Raw genomic sequence first — 17,011 nt, forward strand, 5'->3', positions numbered from 1 at the left:
GTGTCATGGTCCAACTACTGGCCTCTGCAGACTTCTGCCATGTTTGATACTGCTGTTGGTAATCTCTGCATTAGCTTTGGGAAGCACTATTATTTTTGTGTGCTTTAAATATTTTATGACTGGGAGTGTCTGCAGTTAGAATCATCCTTACTGGTCAGTATTGTCTTCTGCTGGCCTCCACATGCTATTTTTCTTGCAGGTAAGAATTTCTTCTCCCATAGCTCTCTAATATGATTTCTCAGTTTCGTTGCTGGCTGGAGGACTGAGGACCACGTTGGAAAAGAAAGAGGTGAAATATCTTGCTACAGATTGCTCCTAGGTCCTGCAGAGAGCTCCTGTCCTGGAACACCTTTCTGGAACACTGCATTTTCTAGTCTGCGTTTCTTAATCCTCTCTGTGTGACACATTCTCAGTGAGAACCTGTATGACATGATTTCTAGAGAGGTATTCATGAGCTAAATACAAGTGTCTAACAGGTAACCCTGGAGATGACCTCTGCCCTCAAGTTCGAGGTCTGTTCTCTTAAACTCTGCTGATTCACATGGACTAGCCCATCGTCCTTCTCTCTCCCATCTTGCAATGCAAGTCTTTTCAATGAGCTTTAGGAAGTAAAGAGCAGTTGGTGAAGGCTGATGTGGATGAGTACCTATCTACCCTTGCTTTTCTCCTTATCTTGGAGCCTCACTGTTGTGGTTTAAGCCCAGCTGGGCACAAAGCACCAAGCAGCTGCTTGCTCACTCCTCCCCAGCACTCAGTGGGATGGGAAGGCAAAAAGCCTTCTCTCTGGTTCCAGCAATAGAACTACTGCTGCCCCATTGTTGTTCAGTTTTCTGCCATCTTCTTTGGTGAACTTCTTGTCCCGACCTTGTGTGTTTGGAGATGACCGTAGGCATTTCACATCTGTGGTTGCTGTGGTTTTGTCTGTCTCTCTTTGAGAAGAGAGAAATGTTCTTCCCCACATGATTAACTAGAGGTCATCTGTGTGTAGGACCAAGTACTGGTGGGGTTTATGCCTTGGAAAGCAGTTTTCCTGTTTGCTCTGATAGTCTTGTGTCATTGTTTGGATTCTGAAGCAAAGCAGCAATCTCACCGTGTCTGGTGGAACGCTTCTGTGCCTCAAGTGTCCTGTATCAGGTTTTGATTTCTGCACTGAGGCCCCGAGGAAGCTTTATAGCAGGCAGCTAATGAACATTACTCTGTGTTGTGGTGAGAGAGGATCTGTTTGAAAATGCAAGGAGCTGGATCCTGCTCCTGTATGTAGTCTTTGGAAGTAGCTGTCTGCATGTATTTATTTACTTGTTAATGTGGTGTAAAAAATTCCCTGTGATTGATTACTTGAGAGACTGCCTTAATAAGAAACTTGCTGTGACACCTTTAAGAAGTTAACCTTGAATGTGCCGGCTCTGAGGGGTGTGTACATGTGTTGAGTGTAGTTCTTTTGGTGGGAAATGTTGCAGTGGGACAAGCTTGGCCATACAGTGTGTGCTGCTACTGCTTGCAGTCCTCAGCAACTTGTGAGAATTGGGAGAAACTCGCAAATACTTTGTGCCAGCGTTTCAGCAGCTGAGTCTTCCAGTCTGATGGGCTCGTTCTTAATTCTTGTACCCAAAGTAGTCCCAAGCTCATCTCTTCTGGCCTTACTGTCATTAATGTCCCAAAGAACGTTTCTAGGGGTCCAGGAGCAAAGTCTAAGAACGCCTGATTAGGGACATCTTAAGTGTTGCTGAGGGGCTTGGTCACAGGTCTTGATCTGACCTTGCATGTTTGAAGATGCAACTCTTACAGAGATGACATTCTCTCCTGGTACCTGGCTACTGGAGTCTCTTCTCTCTTCTTTCTCTGGAGGCTGTTTTTGAGCTGTTGATATTTCTGGTAGTGTTCATAGAATCATAGAATAGTAGGGTTGGAAGGGACCTTTAGAGATCAGTTCTGCTGTTTATTTCTGCTTTGGAAGATTGTTGCTGGAGCTGGTGGTGAGAGGAGGGAGTTGTGCCTGGGTATACTGGTGGTTAGCAATTTGGCTTAGGGAAGATGGAGCTGTACCATCAGAAACTCCTGACTTGGGAGCAGGAGTACTACAGTGAGGAGACTCTGCAGGTAAGTAACCTTCCCCCTCCAAGACATAGCTGTCACAGAAGCCTTAGGAAGAGTCCGGTGTGTACTGCATGTACAGTGCAACACGGGGAAGTGTACTTGAGCTGGGAAGGGTTAATACATCCATCTAACAACTGATGTATGGTGATATGAACAGCTCTAAGTCTTACTAGGTTGGTAACTTTTTGTTCATTGTTTTGCATGGTACTTTCAAAACCACAACTCTGGACCTGAATGCCAATTTCCTGTGTGTTTAACGAGCTTGCAGTATCATAAAGCTTTTAATCGATTTAAAAAAGCTAAAAGCTTCTTAACTTATATTACAATTTCACCATCTTAAAAGTATTTTATAACTACTGCTGTCCTTTGATTTGTTTCCATTTTATTTCTATTATCTTGCAGCATCTTTTATCCAAATTCTTCTTTCTTATAAATCTTGTAAGTAGGAACCAGTAGCTTTTCCTTAATTGCAGTCATGCTTTTCTTTTTCCATAAAGCCACATTTTATTTGTAAATTCATTCTCATTGTCTCTTGTAGCTTTTGCACTTTTACTTGGAAAAGACAAGTAATTTTTTTGTGTGTGTTTTTGAATGGGGAGGATTGTTGGCAAAAGCAAATTAATCTGCCTGAGTCAGTCCCATCTTTTCTGTACTTTAGTCTGTGATCATGTCATGAGTTTCAGGACTTTGCACTAACCATGTTTCTTTTACTTAAAGCTTATTTTACAGACCTAGTGTTTGATTTGTATGCATTGTGCATGTAGTGTTTTTTTTCCAACTACAATATATTGCTGGATAGCTTCTTTAGGACAAAAAAATGGCTCATGGGAAGATGCATAAAGATTTGTGCTTATTTGCTACTTACGTCATGAAAATTTTTAAGGTACCAGTAGGTTAAGAAACAAATTTGAAGTAAAAAAAAATTAAGAGTAGACACTTGTCATTAAGAAGTTTCCTTTCAAAAAAGTAACACACACCCCCCACCCATAAATTAACAAGTATTCCAAATGTTGGAGTGATAATGGGCCTTTGTTTGCAAGACTGAGTGTGAACTTCATGTCCCAGGCTTGAGGTAGAAAAAGTTCTCTGCTGCTGGCAGAACTCACATTGGCACAATCCTGTTAGGAGCACATCTTACCAGTTGTTTGTTTTTTGTAGTTTATAAATGTTTTGAAAATCAATATAGTCTTAGCTAAAAATACAAAGGAAGGTGCAGGTTCTGCTGTCAGTAACCCAAGTGTGAAGCTGTCCAAGGAAAGGAAAAAAAATCACATTGTGAATCCCAGAACAATGATGGGCAGGGCCCTGCAGAGCTGCCCCAGCCCCTGCTAGAGCAGGTTCCCCTCGCTCAGGGGCACAGGAACGTGTCCAGGTGGCTTTGGAAACCTCCTGAGAAGGAGCCTCCACACCCTCCCTGGGCAGCCTGGGCCAGGGCTCCCTCGCCTCAGCACCAAAGGAGGTTTCTGCCCCCTCTTTGTGTTCTACTTTTTGTGTTCCAGCCTGTGCCCATTACCCCTTGTCCTGGCACTGGCCATCAGAGAACAAAGACTGACCCCAAGTGCAACATATTTTTTCGGTTGCCATCATGGAAGGATAAAAGCAGCAAAGCAAGTAGGTTCCTGCATCAGATGCACGTGATACTGACAAAGTGAAAGAGGCACCAGAAGTCTCTCTAGCCAAACGTGAATGTAATTGCCTTGGACTAGCAGAACCGTGTCCCATCTGGGTAACAGTTGGCACCCAAGCCACGTTTGTGGAGCATGTTGTGGGACAGGAGTAAGAGCAGGCCTGTCTCCTGGGACCTGCTGACTGAAGGCTGTCTAACCTCAAATTCGTTTGGCAATTTCAGTCGCCATATGAGGAGGGAGGGAACAAATCAGGAGAGAAGGTTTCAGCAAACTTTGTTTTCTGATATAGGTCCTTAGAATCATTGTCTTTATTAAAAGTATGTTTATACAACAAAATTGGATCCAAGCAGCTTGGTGTCCAAAGCAGCAGAAGAGATTAGCTGGCCAGGTGAAAATTAAGCTCTTGCTTGGAGGTCACAGTAATGGCACCATCTAAATGTTTTCTGATGTTTTAAGGCAGCAAGGCAAGGTGATACTTCATTTTTCTGGAGATGAGAACTAGATGAGGGAAGATCCTTGTCCTCTAGAGAGGATAGGAACACAATGCTGGGTATAAGTGCACTCTTGCCAGCAGAAAGTTGGGACAGGCTCTAGAATGTGAAGGTCAATTTATCATCCTTATAAAGACAAAATTAGTTACAGCCAATATTAGTTTCCAAATAGAGGCACTGCCTCAAATGCAATGAACTAACAGCTTCATGATAACTACTAAATTTGACTTGATCTTTGTGTCCAGGATCCCATGAGCCTGTTGTATATGTTACCACACAGAGTGAAACGCTTTCTTTTCTCTTCCCAGCTATAGCAACTCAAGCCAGTGTGGAGTTCCGCAGGAAAGGATCCCAAATGTCCACAGACACAATGGCTTCCAACCCCATGTTTGATGCGAGTGACTTCCCAGACAACTATGAAGCAGGAAGGGCAGAGGCATGTGGGACACTCTGTAGGATTTTTTGTAGCAAGAAGACCGGGGAGGAAATATTACCAGCTTACCTATCCCGGTACTAACCTAACTTCCAGTTGCTTTATTGGTGTGACTTTATGATGCAAATTAATTCACAGTGAATAGCATTCGTTTACTGTCTGAGTCCTGGCTGCCAACTCAAAAACACCTGGTTCAGATGCAGCAGGTGGGAATTGCTGGCCAAGCCCAGCAGTGATTTCATTTTATCTTCTTGTGATGCTGGGTTTCCTTGGGTTTCCTTTCTTCAAGTTCCAGCTGAAGGGAAGTCCCTTAAAATACCTCTTAGCTGGAAGGAACATTGTCTTTTTGGTACTTTCTTGCCTCTTGTATTCTTGGTGTTTTTTAACTTGTCACTGAATATTATTTACATAGGAAAAAATACGTGTGCAGATGTAAGATTTTGTACACTATATTAGAACATGAAGGATCTTATTGTTGTCAAACACAACACTTGTGTCAAGCACAAATGTGTTTGTGGGTTTTTTTCTCTTTAAATATAGCAACCCACTAACATTCCATTATTTAGAACAGTTGTGTTCTGAACTCCCTCCATTTCATTTCTAATAAAATAAGGCAATCTTGCCTATCATAGTGTGCCTTGTCCCAGGTGTGTTTTATTAATGAGTGAAGCAGCAAAGGCTAGAGGCAGAGAATCAACTTTAAATCACAACTCTCAATTCTTGCCCCAGGTGGCATCTAAACTTCCTGGAAGACTGAACTGTCTTATCTCTTGGATGTTGTAGTGTTCTGTGTGTAGGTAGTTTGTGTTCCTCTTAGTCAGTGAGATTCCTCTGTGTTTGCAAGCCTGTTAAAAAAATAAAGAGGATGTAAGTGTTTTCTAACAAGAAGATGCAAAAGCAGCTCTCTGCTTTTAACTGATGGACAGCTGGGTCCTTGCCCTCCTGCTTTTGCATTTGAACTGGTTACAGTGGTTGTGTTGGGATCTCACTTTCCATATTGCTGATCACCATGTCCCGTGCTGTTCCCCACACCCTCACTGACCACTTGCTGATCAGTGTGTGCTATTTCTCCACACGAAAGATTTCACTGCATTTTTCTTGCAGTAGGGAGTTAAAAGCAAGGTCTCACTTCCATCCTTTACATGGAGAAGGGAGTGTTGGGAGAGCATGTGCTCCAAGCACTGGTAGTGCCCATCTGGGCTGTTGCGGTACATGGACTGAGAGTTGTGCTGTTACAAGTCAGAGATTTCAGTGAAACTGTGCTGCACTGGCTCTTTGTGTGAAATACTGCAATTTGGGAGGGGCTTTTTCTTCAGCTGGTCAAGTGTGTTTGTCTGTAACTTGAGGGGGGTGCTCATATTAACATTTCCTAGCTCTGATTTTGGAACTTGCTCTGTTTTATAAAGAAAAGATCAAATAGTGGTTGCACATTCTTGTTCATGTGGGATGCTGATGCTTTTTATGTGCAAATAATTTAATCTTGTCTTTCTTTGTCAGATTTTACATGCTTTTAATACAGAGTTTGCAGATAGCAGATTTCATTTGCCACCCTGTGCTTGCCAGTGTTATTCTAAACTCCCCTCCTTTGTTCTGCTGTGACCTGAAAGGGATTGATGTCGTGGTTCCCTATTTCATTTCGGCTCTTGAAACCATTTTGCCTGACAGGTAAATTGTTATTTTCATATACACACCATCAGAATTGTGGGGGGGATGTATTTTATCTCGTGGGGCTTCTGTTATTCCTGAGTAGTTTCTCACTGAGAGAGTTATGTAATGTGGGTCCCACAGTGTGAATGTATTTGGTGATGGTCATGTGGCACTTCATAAGCTCAAATTTTCAATTGTATTTCCTGACAATTTCTTTAAAGCAACAATAGTGCTTATTTTAAATGAAATATGTGAGGTATCTGCATATTAACCAATGGAAAGCAGTGTCTGTAAGAACTGGGAAAAGGAGGGGTTTAGCTCAAATCTATTGGAAGCTCACTGATTTGATTTTGTTTTAGTAAAGTGTCACAGGATGTTCATCTGTGACTGCTGTTGCACTGAATTCATTAAGGGAGTAATCTTACCCATCATTAAATTGGAAAATTGCTCATTTAGACTGGTGCAGTTGGAGTAGATTCTTAAACAGGAAGATAAAACCTCACCTGTCAGAACTTGATAGATTTCTTCTGGAGGTCTTGCTAAAACATTTAAGGCACTTAATACTGCTCTGTGCATGCCTCCTTCACTGTGTGTTTGATGTCTTGGTACTACACTTCACTTATGCTTAAAATATTGTTTATCTTGTGGGTTTAAATCTGGGCTACTGCTTCTGTTGATCAGTCTTAGGAGTAGAAGAATTTGCAGGTGGCTACTGAACAGCGTTGGTGTGTTTGCTAAGCAGCTTGTTCCATGCAGCGTGCACAGGAGCAAACACCATGGGCCTCCCATCACCCTGGGTGGGTCTCATGGAATGGTGGGGTTGGAAGGGACCTTTAGAGATCATCTAGTCCAGTTGTAATAAGCCAGTAGAGTGACTGAAACTTCCTGCTTTGAAGGTGCAGCGTAAGAATAATGCTTTTGTCAACTCATTGCTTTTATGTGGGTACAGAACCCTCAGCTAGTGATGTTTGCTGCATGAATTCATTGTGTTACTGCTGCTGTTTAAAAAACCAGAGAATAATCTCAAGCCTAGAAAGAAACAGCTCCACTGTGTATTGCAAATTAAAGGCTGCTGGGTGGCTGTGTATTTAACTTAGAGTGGCTGAAAATTCCTGTGGAAAGATGATTAACTGTGTGATACTTTGATTTGCAGAGAACTCTCAAAGTTTAAAATCTATGTAAACCCCACAGAGCTAAGAAGAGCTTCAATAAACATCTTGCTGTCTCTGTTGCCTCTCCCTCATCACTTCGGAACTGTAAAGTCTGAGGTAGAAAACTTACACTGCTTTGGTTTGAGTTACTGTGGTTGTTTTACTGTTGCTTTGGAGTGGGATTTGGGTGGCTTGTGGGTTGTCGGGTGTCCTGTTTAGCACTACAGCTCTTACAGCAAGGCTGTACTACAAGCTGTCAGTAGCAATGTGTGCTGTGGATGTTGGCTTTTGAGACTAGTATTGTGCTGGTGTGATCACCTCTGATTGATACTGAAAGAAATGTGTTTTTCCTCCAGGTTGTCCTGGAAGGGAAGTTCAGCAACGATGACAGCTCAACATATGATAAGCCAGTAACCTTCCTTTCCTTGAAGCTGAGGCTTGTGAATATACTTATAGGAGCTTTGCAAACGGAAACAGATCCCAACAACACTCAAATGATACTAGGTTATTTACTTTTTTTTAAGTTTATTAAATGTGTTATAGAAGTGTCTGTCTTAATCTGTCCTGGAATGAGATGGGTTATTAGCAGTGTGTGGCTTTGCAAGGAAACAGATGGAATTTCTGGTCCATTGTCAGCTGTATAGTCTCTATTGCCTTATGAGAAACATCCTGAAAAGTCTCACATTTTTGTTAATATTTCTCTTTTTACAAGTGTGTAATAATAGTTGAAGTAGAGGTGAAAGTAAAACGTGTTCTAGCTGGGGAAGTCAATCATATCCAGGAAAGAAAATAGGAAAAAATGCTGATTTAGTATTGGGAAGGCTTCTTGATTACTGAGATGAAATGGCCAAGCCTGAAGCAAATCCTGTGCTTTATAGGACTCTTATAAAAAAGAGATCTTGTATGTTAGACTTCAGAGCTGCTTTGTGAACATTCTCCTGCAGTTGTCACTTACCTTTTGTGTTTGATTCTTCAGGTGCAATGTTAAATATTGTTCAGGATTCAGCTCTGTTGGAAGCCATTGGCTGTCAGATGGAAACAGTAAGTAGCTTTTGTTTGTGAAGTTACCGCTTTGGAAAGGAGGTGTTACTTGTTTTACCTGCTGCCATAAGGTGCTCAGCCAGCATCTGGGGGTTTGATCATCTTTATCCCTTTGTTGTATCTGAGAGCATCTTCTGACCCAGGGAGCTCTGCTCAGAAATACCTCCTCATCGCTCAGAGCTGACTTTCCGTTTGCAGAACGGTGGTGAGACTAACGTCTTCAAAAGCCACAGTCGTACTAACAGTGGCATTAGCACTGCAAGTGGAGGCAGCACAGAGCCCACAACACCAGACAGTGAGAGACCAGCACAAGCCCTTCTGAGGGATTATGGTAAGGATAGCTCTTTGGAAAAAGCCCTGCTGTTGGATGCCAGGGTGGCGGGGCTCCATTTGTTTGGGTTTTGTTCCTGTTGCTAATTGTGGCTAACACATGAATGTGCCTGGGTGTTTGAACCCAGTGTGGATGGCCCCTTTGTTTATTGCCTGTTTGTGCCCTTTCAGTGGGGTTTTTTTAATCCTACTGAAGGACTCTGTTAACATATTACAAACATGAATGTCAAAACTTACAAACAAGATGTTTGCAAACTTTTAATTCATCTTATGGTTTCATGACAGTTTTCATGAGCAAATGAGATAAATATACACCAAGTGTAAACTAATTGCTTCCTTCATTTTGATAGTATTTCAAATGCTTACCTGACTTCTGCAACACCTTTTCTTAAACTATATGTAAAGAGTGTTTGAGGGACTCCTGCTTTTATTGCAAGTGAGCAAATGCTTGCAGTGTGTCATTTGTTGTAACAAGAGAATGTAGTGATTAACTCTGATTTGCCATGTCTCATACTATCCATTTTTTAATCTTTGTAATAAAATCCACATCCTTCTAAATCTCTGTGTGGTAATGACCAATGGCAAGGTCCTGGAATTCCATTTGCTCCTTTGGTGTCTCCATCGGTTTAACTGATGTTTACCAAGTAAATGTGAGAATGGGTCACGTTGACTATGTTGTAGGCAAGCCTGACAACTCTGTTCTCACCAGCCCAAAACTTTTCCTATATTTTTATATTTTGTACCTAAGGAGAGGAGAGGGATTAGCAGGAAAGACTTCAGTATGAACCCTCTAGGGGTTTGTATGGACATGTTGGTGCTTTCCATCCAGGAGCTGTTTGTATGAAATTACCCAAGTGCTGCATTGCAGCACAGCGTTTGAGTCGTGGGTTTAATTCACGTGGCCTTTCATGCACAAGGACATAGGAAAATATCCATTTGTAAGGTTAAAAAAAACCCTTTTAAATATTTGGCTGACTCTTTAAACCATGACACAAGTTGAAAGGTGCTTCTTGAGTGTGTTCAGTACATTGGATTTCAACGTTTCCTGTGCACAGAAGGTAAGGTTGTAAGGAATTGTTTTCATTAACTTCTGTTTCTGCTGGATGTTTCAAACAAGAGAAAATTGAAAACAAGACAGTCAGTTTTAACTGTTTAACTGCAGTGGACACCTGAATCTGCTGCTAGTCATTGTATCTAACACTTGAGAGAAGTTTTGGGAAGGATATACTTTAGCTGTCATAGTTCTCATTTCTCTTTTATAACTGTCATTATGCAGGTTTTTCTCTGAAATTAATTTGCCTACTTGAGGTTTCACTGCATAATATTTATGTTCCTAATATTTTGAAATGAGAACTGCTGTGAAAAACATTTTCTGTTTTTAATGTTGAGCTGGAGGTTCAGGGAAAACAAAGGTCTGGAGATTTTGCATCTGTTTTCTCTGGGCCTGACTCTTTCGATAGCTACATTTGTGTAAGTAGTACACTTCCTGATAAACAGTAGGTATGGAAAGAGTAGCTCACTTCTGGAATAGATGTCTCAAATGATATGCACTCCTTTAGCTCAGGACTGACACCTAAATATGCAACTACTGATACCTGATGTACATTACCAATGCCTCATTTTTTTTTCTGAGACTACAAGACATCACAGTGATTTAAGTACAACAGAAAACAGTAGCAAAACCTGAAGCCAACTGTTCTGCTGCTGAAAAGCAGCAGAGTGCTGAGACTATCCAAAATGTCTTTTTCAGTACAGAAATAAGATTGGGCTGAGCCAGTCAGTGTGTCTGTGTAATGTCTGGTGGTGGGTATAAGGGAGTTAGCTTGTGCCAAGTGACCAACCCACTTCTCTATTCTGGGTTGTGTATAACTTCGTGTGTATTGTGGCTGCTTTGCCTTACACCTGTGCTTTGCTTGTTGTCACTAATACTTAGTTATTTTCCCTCCCTGTGGTGTGTGGTATGGGGGTTATATCCTAGCTCTTAACACAGATACAGCTGCTGGACTACTGATACGCAGCATTCACCTGGTAACCCAAAGGCTCAACTCGCAGTGGAGGCAGGACATGAGCATCTCGCTGGCTGCACTGGAGCTTCTGTCTGGGCTGGCAAAGGTGAGAGGTGAAGTTTTGTGTGCTCTGACCTCTTCCCAAAGCATGATTATAGTGCGACCAAACACATCTGTGTCTGAGTTGGTCAACACATGTTCTCTTTGGATGTGAGATGAAACAGTTCTCTTTTTGTCCTTCGTCCTCTCCTCATGTAAATGGTCCATGGCACAAGCGATGTGTTGGCTGAACATGAAGCTCGGTGTGGCTTGTTCAGACATGTGGCTCTATTGTATGCTGATGGCTGGTTTTGTTGATCCAGATGGATGGCTCAGCACCTTGCTCACGAATTCCCAATGGTATCTGGTTTTAGATTTTGTCTTGCTTTGTTTTTTTTTATACCACGGGGGATGCATCTGCCATACATTGCACAGTTGAGAAAAACTTGCTGCTAAGCTTTTTAGTGACAGTGAGGGGCCTGGGACGTTGATTTTAAACCCCACCATGAACTTGGTTGGATGGTTGTTCTGTTAACTGTGTAACCAGACTTAAAACAAGAGACGTTGTCGAGATTAGTTGTCAGACTGCAAATATGCCAGGCTGTTCATCCACTGCCCTTTCTGTAAGTGTTGTACCTGTTTTTTCCCTTCCATTCCATCTTGCAAAAGGTTTTCTGAGCCCAGAAAATGAGAGGGGATTTGTAGTACAAAAGTGTTCTCTTCTGCAGGGCTTGATTTGCACAGATTTTGATTCAGCAGCAAATGACTGAATAAAGTGTGTGGGGGTCATTTTGTTGAGAAGTGGCCTGTTTATACTTCAGGATTTTTGTCCCCAAGCTGGACTTCATGATGTTTGTTAAGCAAAAGTCAACTGTATTTAGAGCAGCCACGACGACCTGGTGTGACAACTCAGTGTTTCCTGTCATATCCCCTGTGGAACTCAACAGGTCGCTGAAATACGTGTCTCGGGCGTTTTTCAGAGCGTGGAGTCAGCACTGGGCCATGCTGGACTGGGTGCTTAATTTATTACTGCAGCAGCAAGAGCTGAAGGATGCATTTGGAAGTATTCTGCAGTGAATTAATACGTGGTTATTGTTCTTCCAGCATGTCACACAGGACCAGGGCTTCTGTCCAGGTTTGGGTTTGGTTGGGGAGGTTTTTTTGCCTCACAGTGAGTTGGGAATGTGAAAATATATTCTCTTTTCAGTTGCTTGCCCAGATTAACATGAGATATTTTAATCTTTGTATCATATTTATTCAAGTGAAGTAATTCTTCTTCTGGGTTATCTTGGATGTCCTTCCCCTTCGTAACAAGCAGGGTAGAAAGACATCACGTCTTACTGCAGAGTGAGGAACTGGTTCTGCTTGTGTGTTTGGAGGTGACAATTCCTAAAGCCCTTCTCAGATTAGAGGCTGTTCTGTCTTGTGTCTGTTCAGCACCAGATTGTTAGCAGGACTTGGAAAATGGAAAGATTCTCTTTACTGCAAGAGTGCTGGTTCACTGAGCTGCTTTTCACAAGCCCATCTTGAGTGGGCTCTATTTGCTGTAGCTCTTGTGCTTCTGAATGAGAGATGCTGCCTTCATCCTAAACTCTGGACTGTCACCCTCTCTGTGTGGAGTATAACAGCCTGGCTGCAGTGCTGTCACCAGGAAGACCATTCACCCTCCTGCTTGGATAAGGGTACACTTTACTGAAGGAAGCTTTGTATGGCACAGTCAAAAGCTACATAGTAGAAAAATCCATCTGTGACTGGTTGTTCCTGCACCAAGTCACAAGTTGGGAAGGAAAGGGAAATTCAGTTCTTCAGTTAGTTTTATAAGGTAGATCTTCATACCTCAGTGTACAAGGCTCTCTAGTGCCCCTCTGGGCTGGAGCCCTGAGCTGGGAGAAAAGCTGTGGAGTTTTTGCAGCAAGTTTTTAGAGGGGGGTGTGGTTATAGTGGGTTTTTTTGCCAGCCTGCTTGTGTTCTGTCTCTTCTTCACTAATGAAGGTGACTATGCTGATAAAATAGGCTCATCAGAAAGTTATGAGCAGAGTGAAGCCCTGTGGAAGGGAGACTTGGCACCGAGAGGCTCTTGGCAGTACAGAACGAGTTGCTGTAGCTGCAGGGGAGAGCTGTTTGCTGGAAACAAGTTTCAAATACTAATTTATTCAGCTTGTAATTGGTTTCTTATCAAACCATGTTGATACCACTCTCACTTTTGAAAATCGAGCCATGCAATGTTGTGGCCCCTCTAACTCTGCATTTCTTTTAAGTTTCAGTATCTATCACTGGTAAATATTGTTACCCACAGCTTGTAAGCTGTTGTCACAGAAGAACTCAACCGTGCATTCTTGTTTCTTAAAACTGCGTTTAAAAATGCTCTTAAGAGCTGTTTCTTCTCCAGAGGATTTTTGTGAAGGAATTGCCATCCTCTCTTGCTTGCTGTAAACAGGTGAAGGTGGTGGTGGACTCCTCTGATAGGAAGAGAGCCATCAGTTCAGTGTGCAGCTACATCGTGTACCAGTGCAGCCGTCCAGCCCCACTCCACTCCCGTGACCTTCACTCGATGATCGTTGCAGCTTTCCAGTGCCTCTGTGTCTGGCTCACTGAGCACCCTGACATGCTGGATGAGAAGGTAAGAGGCTCTGGTGTATGTATTTTGAGTACTTCACATGGTAATGCCTTTGTGCCTGACCAGTCTGTTCATGGTACCAGGAATTTCAAAGCTAATTTCCAGGCAAAATAGTTTTGAATTCAGATCATCCATTTGAATCCTGATTCCTCCTCTTTACTCTCCAAGAATGACTTTTTGCTTTAAAATTTCATATTTCTAAGAACATCATGATCTTCTTGCTTTGTGACACTGGAAGAGAGAGGGGAAAAGAGAACCTGAAAGAAACAAACTGAGAAGAGAAATAAGAGAATTAACAGTGTCTATATGGCATAGCTACCTGCTGCAGACAAACTTCACCAAGAGCCATGTCTCTTCTCATTTCTCAGCTCTTCAAATCAAAATTATTTTGGTTGAGAAAGCCCTTGAAGCTGCTGCAGCCCCAGCCCTGCCCTCACACTGCCCAGCCCAGCACTGACCCACAGCCTCAGCACCTCAGCTCCACGGCTTTGGGATCCCTCCAGGGCTGGGCACTGCCCCAGCTCCCTGGGCAGCCTGGCACAGGGCTGACACCCTCTCAGCTCCAATCTAAATCTCTTACCTGACTTAAAGGATCTTTTAGACTTAACAGAATTCCTTTGATGGTGGTATTTTGGGACACTCCTTGGGGCATCCCTTTTTGTTGTTGTGTCCAGTGAGGGGTGATGGGATGAAGCTGGAACACAAACAGTTCCATTTAAACATAAGAAAAAACTCTTTCACTATGTCAGTGAGGGAGCCCTGGCCCAGGCTGCTCAGGGAGGTGTGGAGGCTCCTTCCTTGGAGGGATTCAAACCCACCTGGACACGTTCCTGTGTGACCTGATCTAGGTGGGAGCTGCTTCTGAAGGGGGGTTGGACTGGATGAGCTCTACAGGTCCCTTCCAACCCCCACCATGCTGTGATTCTATGATTTTGATAATTGTTTCACCAATAAATCAGTTTTCTAGAAACTGGGCAAGGCATGACTTTGTCCAAGATGGAATTTGCTCGGGAAGTTTGAAATGAGCAGGAGATGAAAGGTTCATGTTCCCAGGAGCCTTCTGTCCTGCTGGGTTTTAAATAAATAAATAGATTTCAGTGCATCTTTTCATTGTTAGTCTCCTTGCAGAGACAGCTCAGTCATCTTTCTGTGTTTCATATGTAATATATTAACATGTATTACATGTTATTAGATAAAACACTTAATATAATGTCCATTTATCTATTCTATAGCATGTATAAAAATATATATCTGTTTAAAAAAGGAACCCCACAAGCAGGACTTTATTTAAAGATGCCTTCTGCATGCACTTTGGGATACTGGCATGTCGAGGTGAGCGGGGCAGGATGGTTTCCCTGCATGTGGGTTATTCAGTTCCATAACACTTTATTTCCTTTCATTAGGTTCTCTTTTTGCTTTAGTTGCCTCTGCATATTGAGGTAGTGTTATCTACTGGGCACTTAGTGGCTCATTCCTGAGTCATAATAGTCAGAAGAGAATCTTACATTGCATTTGCAAGTATTAGAGTTGGAATTTTCCAGGTGCCTCAGCTTCTATTTTGTTTGAATTTCATCTGTTCTTTTACCAGCCTGCACTGTAAACTCCTCCATGGGCAATTTGCATCTTGATGCTGGGTAATTTTACTCTGTCAGCTTTGCTCTTCCTCTTCACCTCTTGCTCCATCAGTGTCGTGGTTTGGCCCAGCCAGCACAGCAGCACCACGATGGCAGAGGCCCCAGCAAAAATGGCAGTAAAAAGATCACCAAGGCTGTTGTGGATGGAGACAAGGGCAGGGAGGGCTCGCTGCCAGCTACGGTTCTGGGCAAAACAGACTCCGGTGCTCGACTGAGAGAGGAAAGGAGGAAAGTTTATTCTACAAGAAACAGAACGGAATAAAAGCAAAAAGGGAGCAGGATGATGAGAACATGACAACCAACACTTTAAGATCTCCCTGCCTCGTCCCTCCTTTCTTCCTGGGCCCAGTTCACTGCTCCCCAGATCTCTCCCTCCTCCTCCCTCAGCAGCTCAGGGGGCAGGGAATGGGGGATGTGCTCAGTCTCTCACAGATGGGCTCTGCCGCTTCTCTCTGCTCAGAGGAGGACTCCTGGCATTCTTCCCCTGCTCCAATACTGGGTCCCTGCCCCAGGACACTGTCCTTAAGGGACTTCTCTGGTGTGGGTTGCTCCCAACATCTGCAGCTTCTGCCCATACAGGGTCCCTCACACGGGACACAGTCCTTGGTGAATGTCTCTGGTGTGGGTTCTTCACCGTGGTTGCAGTTACAGGGTCCCTCTCTCGGGACAAGGCCTCTTTTGGGCATAAGTTTAACGAGCTGCTTTGTCATGGGTTCCTCCCCACAGTTAGAGGTGTGGATATTGGGTCCCTCCCCCGGGACACTGCCTACTCCAGCCCTAGCGATAAAGGGCCCCTCCTGTGGGACACGGCCTCCTCCGGCCATAGTCACTGTCCCTGGCTCGGGGCCTTTAATGAAGTGAATCGCTGCCCCTGGTCTGGGGCCAGCTTCAGCAAAATGAGTCTCTGCCCCTGATACGGGCTCAGTATCAAAATGAGTCTCTACTGCTGATGTGGGGTCTTTAAAGAAATGAAAACAAACCTCAGCTTCACCAGGTCTCTCCATAGAGTCTCATGCAGGGGAGTCTCTGCTCCAGCACACCTCCTCCTCTCTTTCCCAACTGACCTTGGAGTCCGCATGGTTGTTCCTCTCACTGTTCCTACTCCTTGCACCACCACCAGCCAGAAGAAGGAGAAAAGGGCAGAAGAAGGAAGAAGATGGAGGAAGAAACCTCCTCTTCCAGCTTCTTCTTAAAAAGTGATGGTGGAGGCGTCTCATTGGCTCAGCCCCAGCAGTGGGTCTGGCTCAGAGCTGGGGAGAGTTGTGAGCAACTTCTTACAGGAGCCTTTACAGCCCCTTCCCCCTTACCAGAAAAGGCTGTCATGGCAAACCATGACAATCAGTTATGAGTGTAAGGAAGGACATAAGCCAAGGCATAGAAACAGCCTGCTTTCTGGTGAAAACCGACCACTTGTGTTCAGATTTTAGCCAGTTGTTTATTAGTGAAAGCATTTTCTGAACCTTTGCTGTAGCAGTTCAGATATTTTCAACAAATAATTTTGTAATGAGCAGCACTTGAATGATACCAACAGCTCTGCCAACTGCTGGCTTCTCTTGTAATAAATGCACTGAAGTATTTGTGTGTTTTAGAATGTTCTCCTGATGAATTAGGTACCATGGTGTATTTTACTTACGAAAGCTGTTGACAATCGTCCTCTTGGCAGTTTCATACGTATGTAATGGGGTATGTTGTGTCTGTATCCATTCACTTTCAACCATTAGAATACAACCAGAAATAGGTACTTACAGATGAAGAAAATACCATTCCTGTAGCAGATGTGATCTTATTCCAGCACTGTCTGTTAGAGTAAGCTGCTTTTATTTCTGAGCTCATATTACCAGCAGTACTTCATTTTAATCTCTGGAATATCCCTGTTTCACTGAGGTCTTGGAGACACTTA

At 43.3% G+C, this 17,011-nt stretch overlaps 1 protein-coding gene across 3 annotated transcripts in view; it reads left to right on the forward strand.

The window, feature by feature from the left end:
* Positions 1-17,011, forward strand: part of RALGAPB (Ral GTPase activating protein non-catalytic subunit beta) — a 62,120-nt gene that overhangs the window by 22,561 nt on the left and 22,548 nt on the right. For 2 of the 3 annotated variants that reach the window (XM_062008803.1, XM_062008804.1), the window contains exons 10-17: positions 4,522-4,723; positions 6,144-6,311; positions 7,447-7,561; positions 7,801-7,948; positions 8,421-8,485; positions 8,684-8,816; positions 10,794-10,927; positions 13,298-13,480. In XM_062008803.1, the coding sequence (XP_061864787.1) occupies positions 4,522-4,723; positions 6,144-6,311; positions 7,447-7,561; positions 7,801-7,948; positions 8,421-8,485; positions 8,684-8,816; positions 10,794-10,927; positions 13,298-13,480 (1,148 nt within the window). The remainder of the gene's footprint in view (positions 1-4,521; positions 4,724-6,143; positions 6,312-7,446; positions 7,562-7,800; positions 7,949-8,420; positions 8,486-8,683; positions 8,817-10,793; positions 10,928-13,297; positions 13,481-17,011) is intronic. The other variant, XM_062008805.1, reaches the window with a different exon arrangement.

The sequence above is a fragment of the Colius striatus genome, chromosome 16, assembly GCF_028858725.1.
Source record: "Colius striatus isolate bColStr4 chromosome 16, bColStr4.1.hap1, whole genome shotgun sequence".
Classification (NCBI taxonomy): Eukaryota; Metazoa; Chordata; class Aves; order Coliiformes; family Coliidae; genus Colius; species Colius striatus.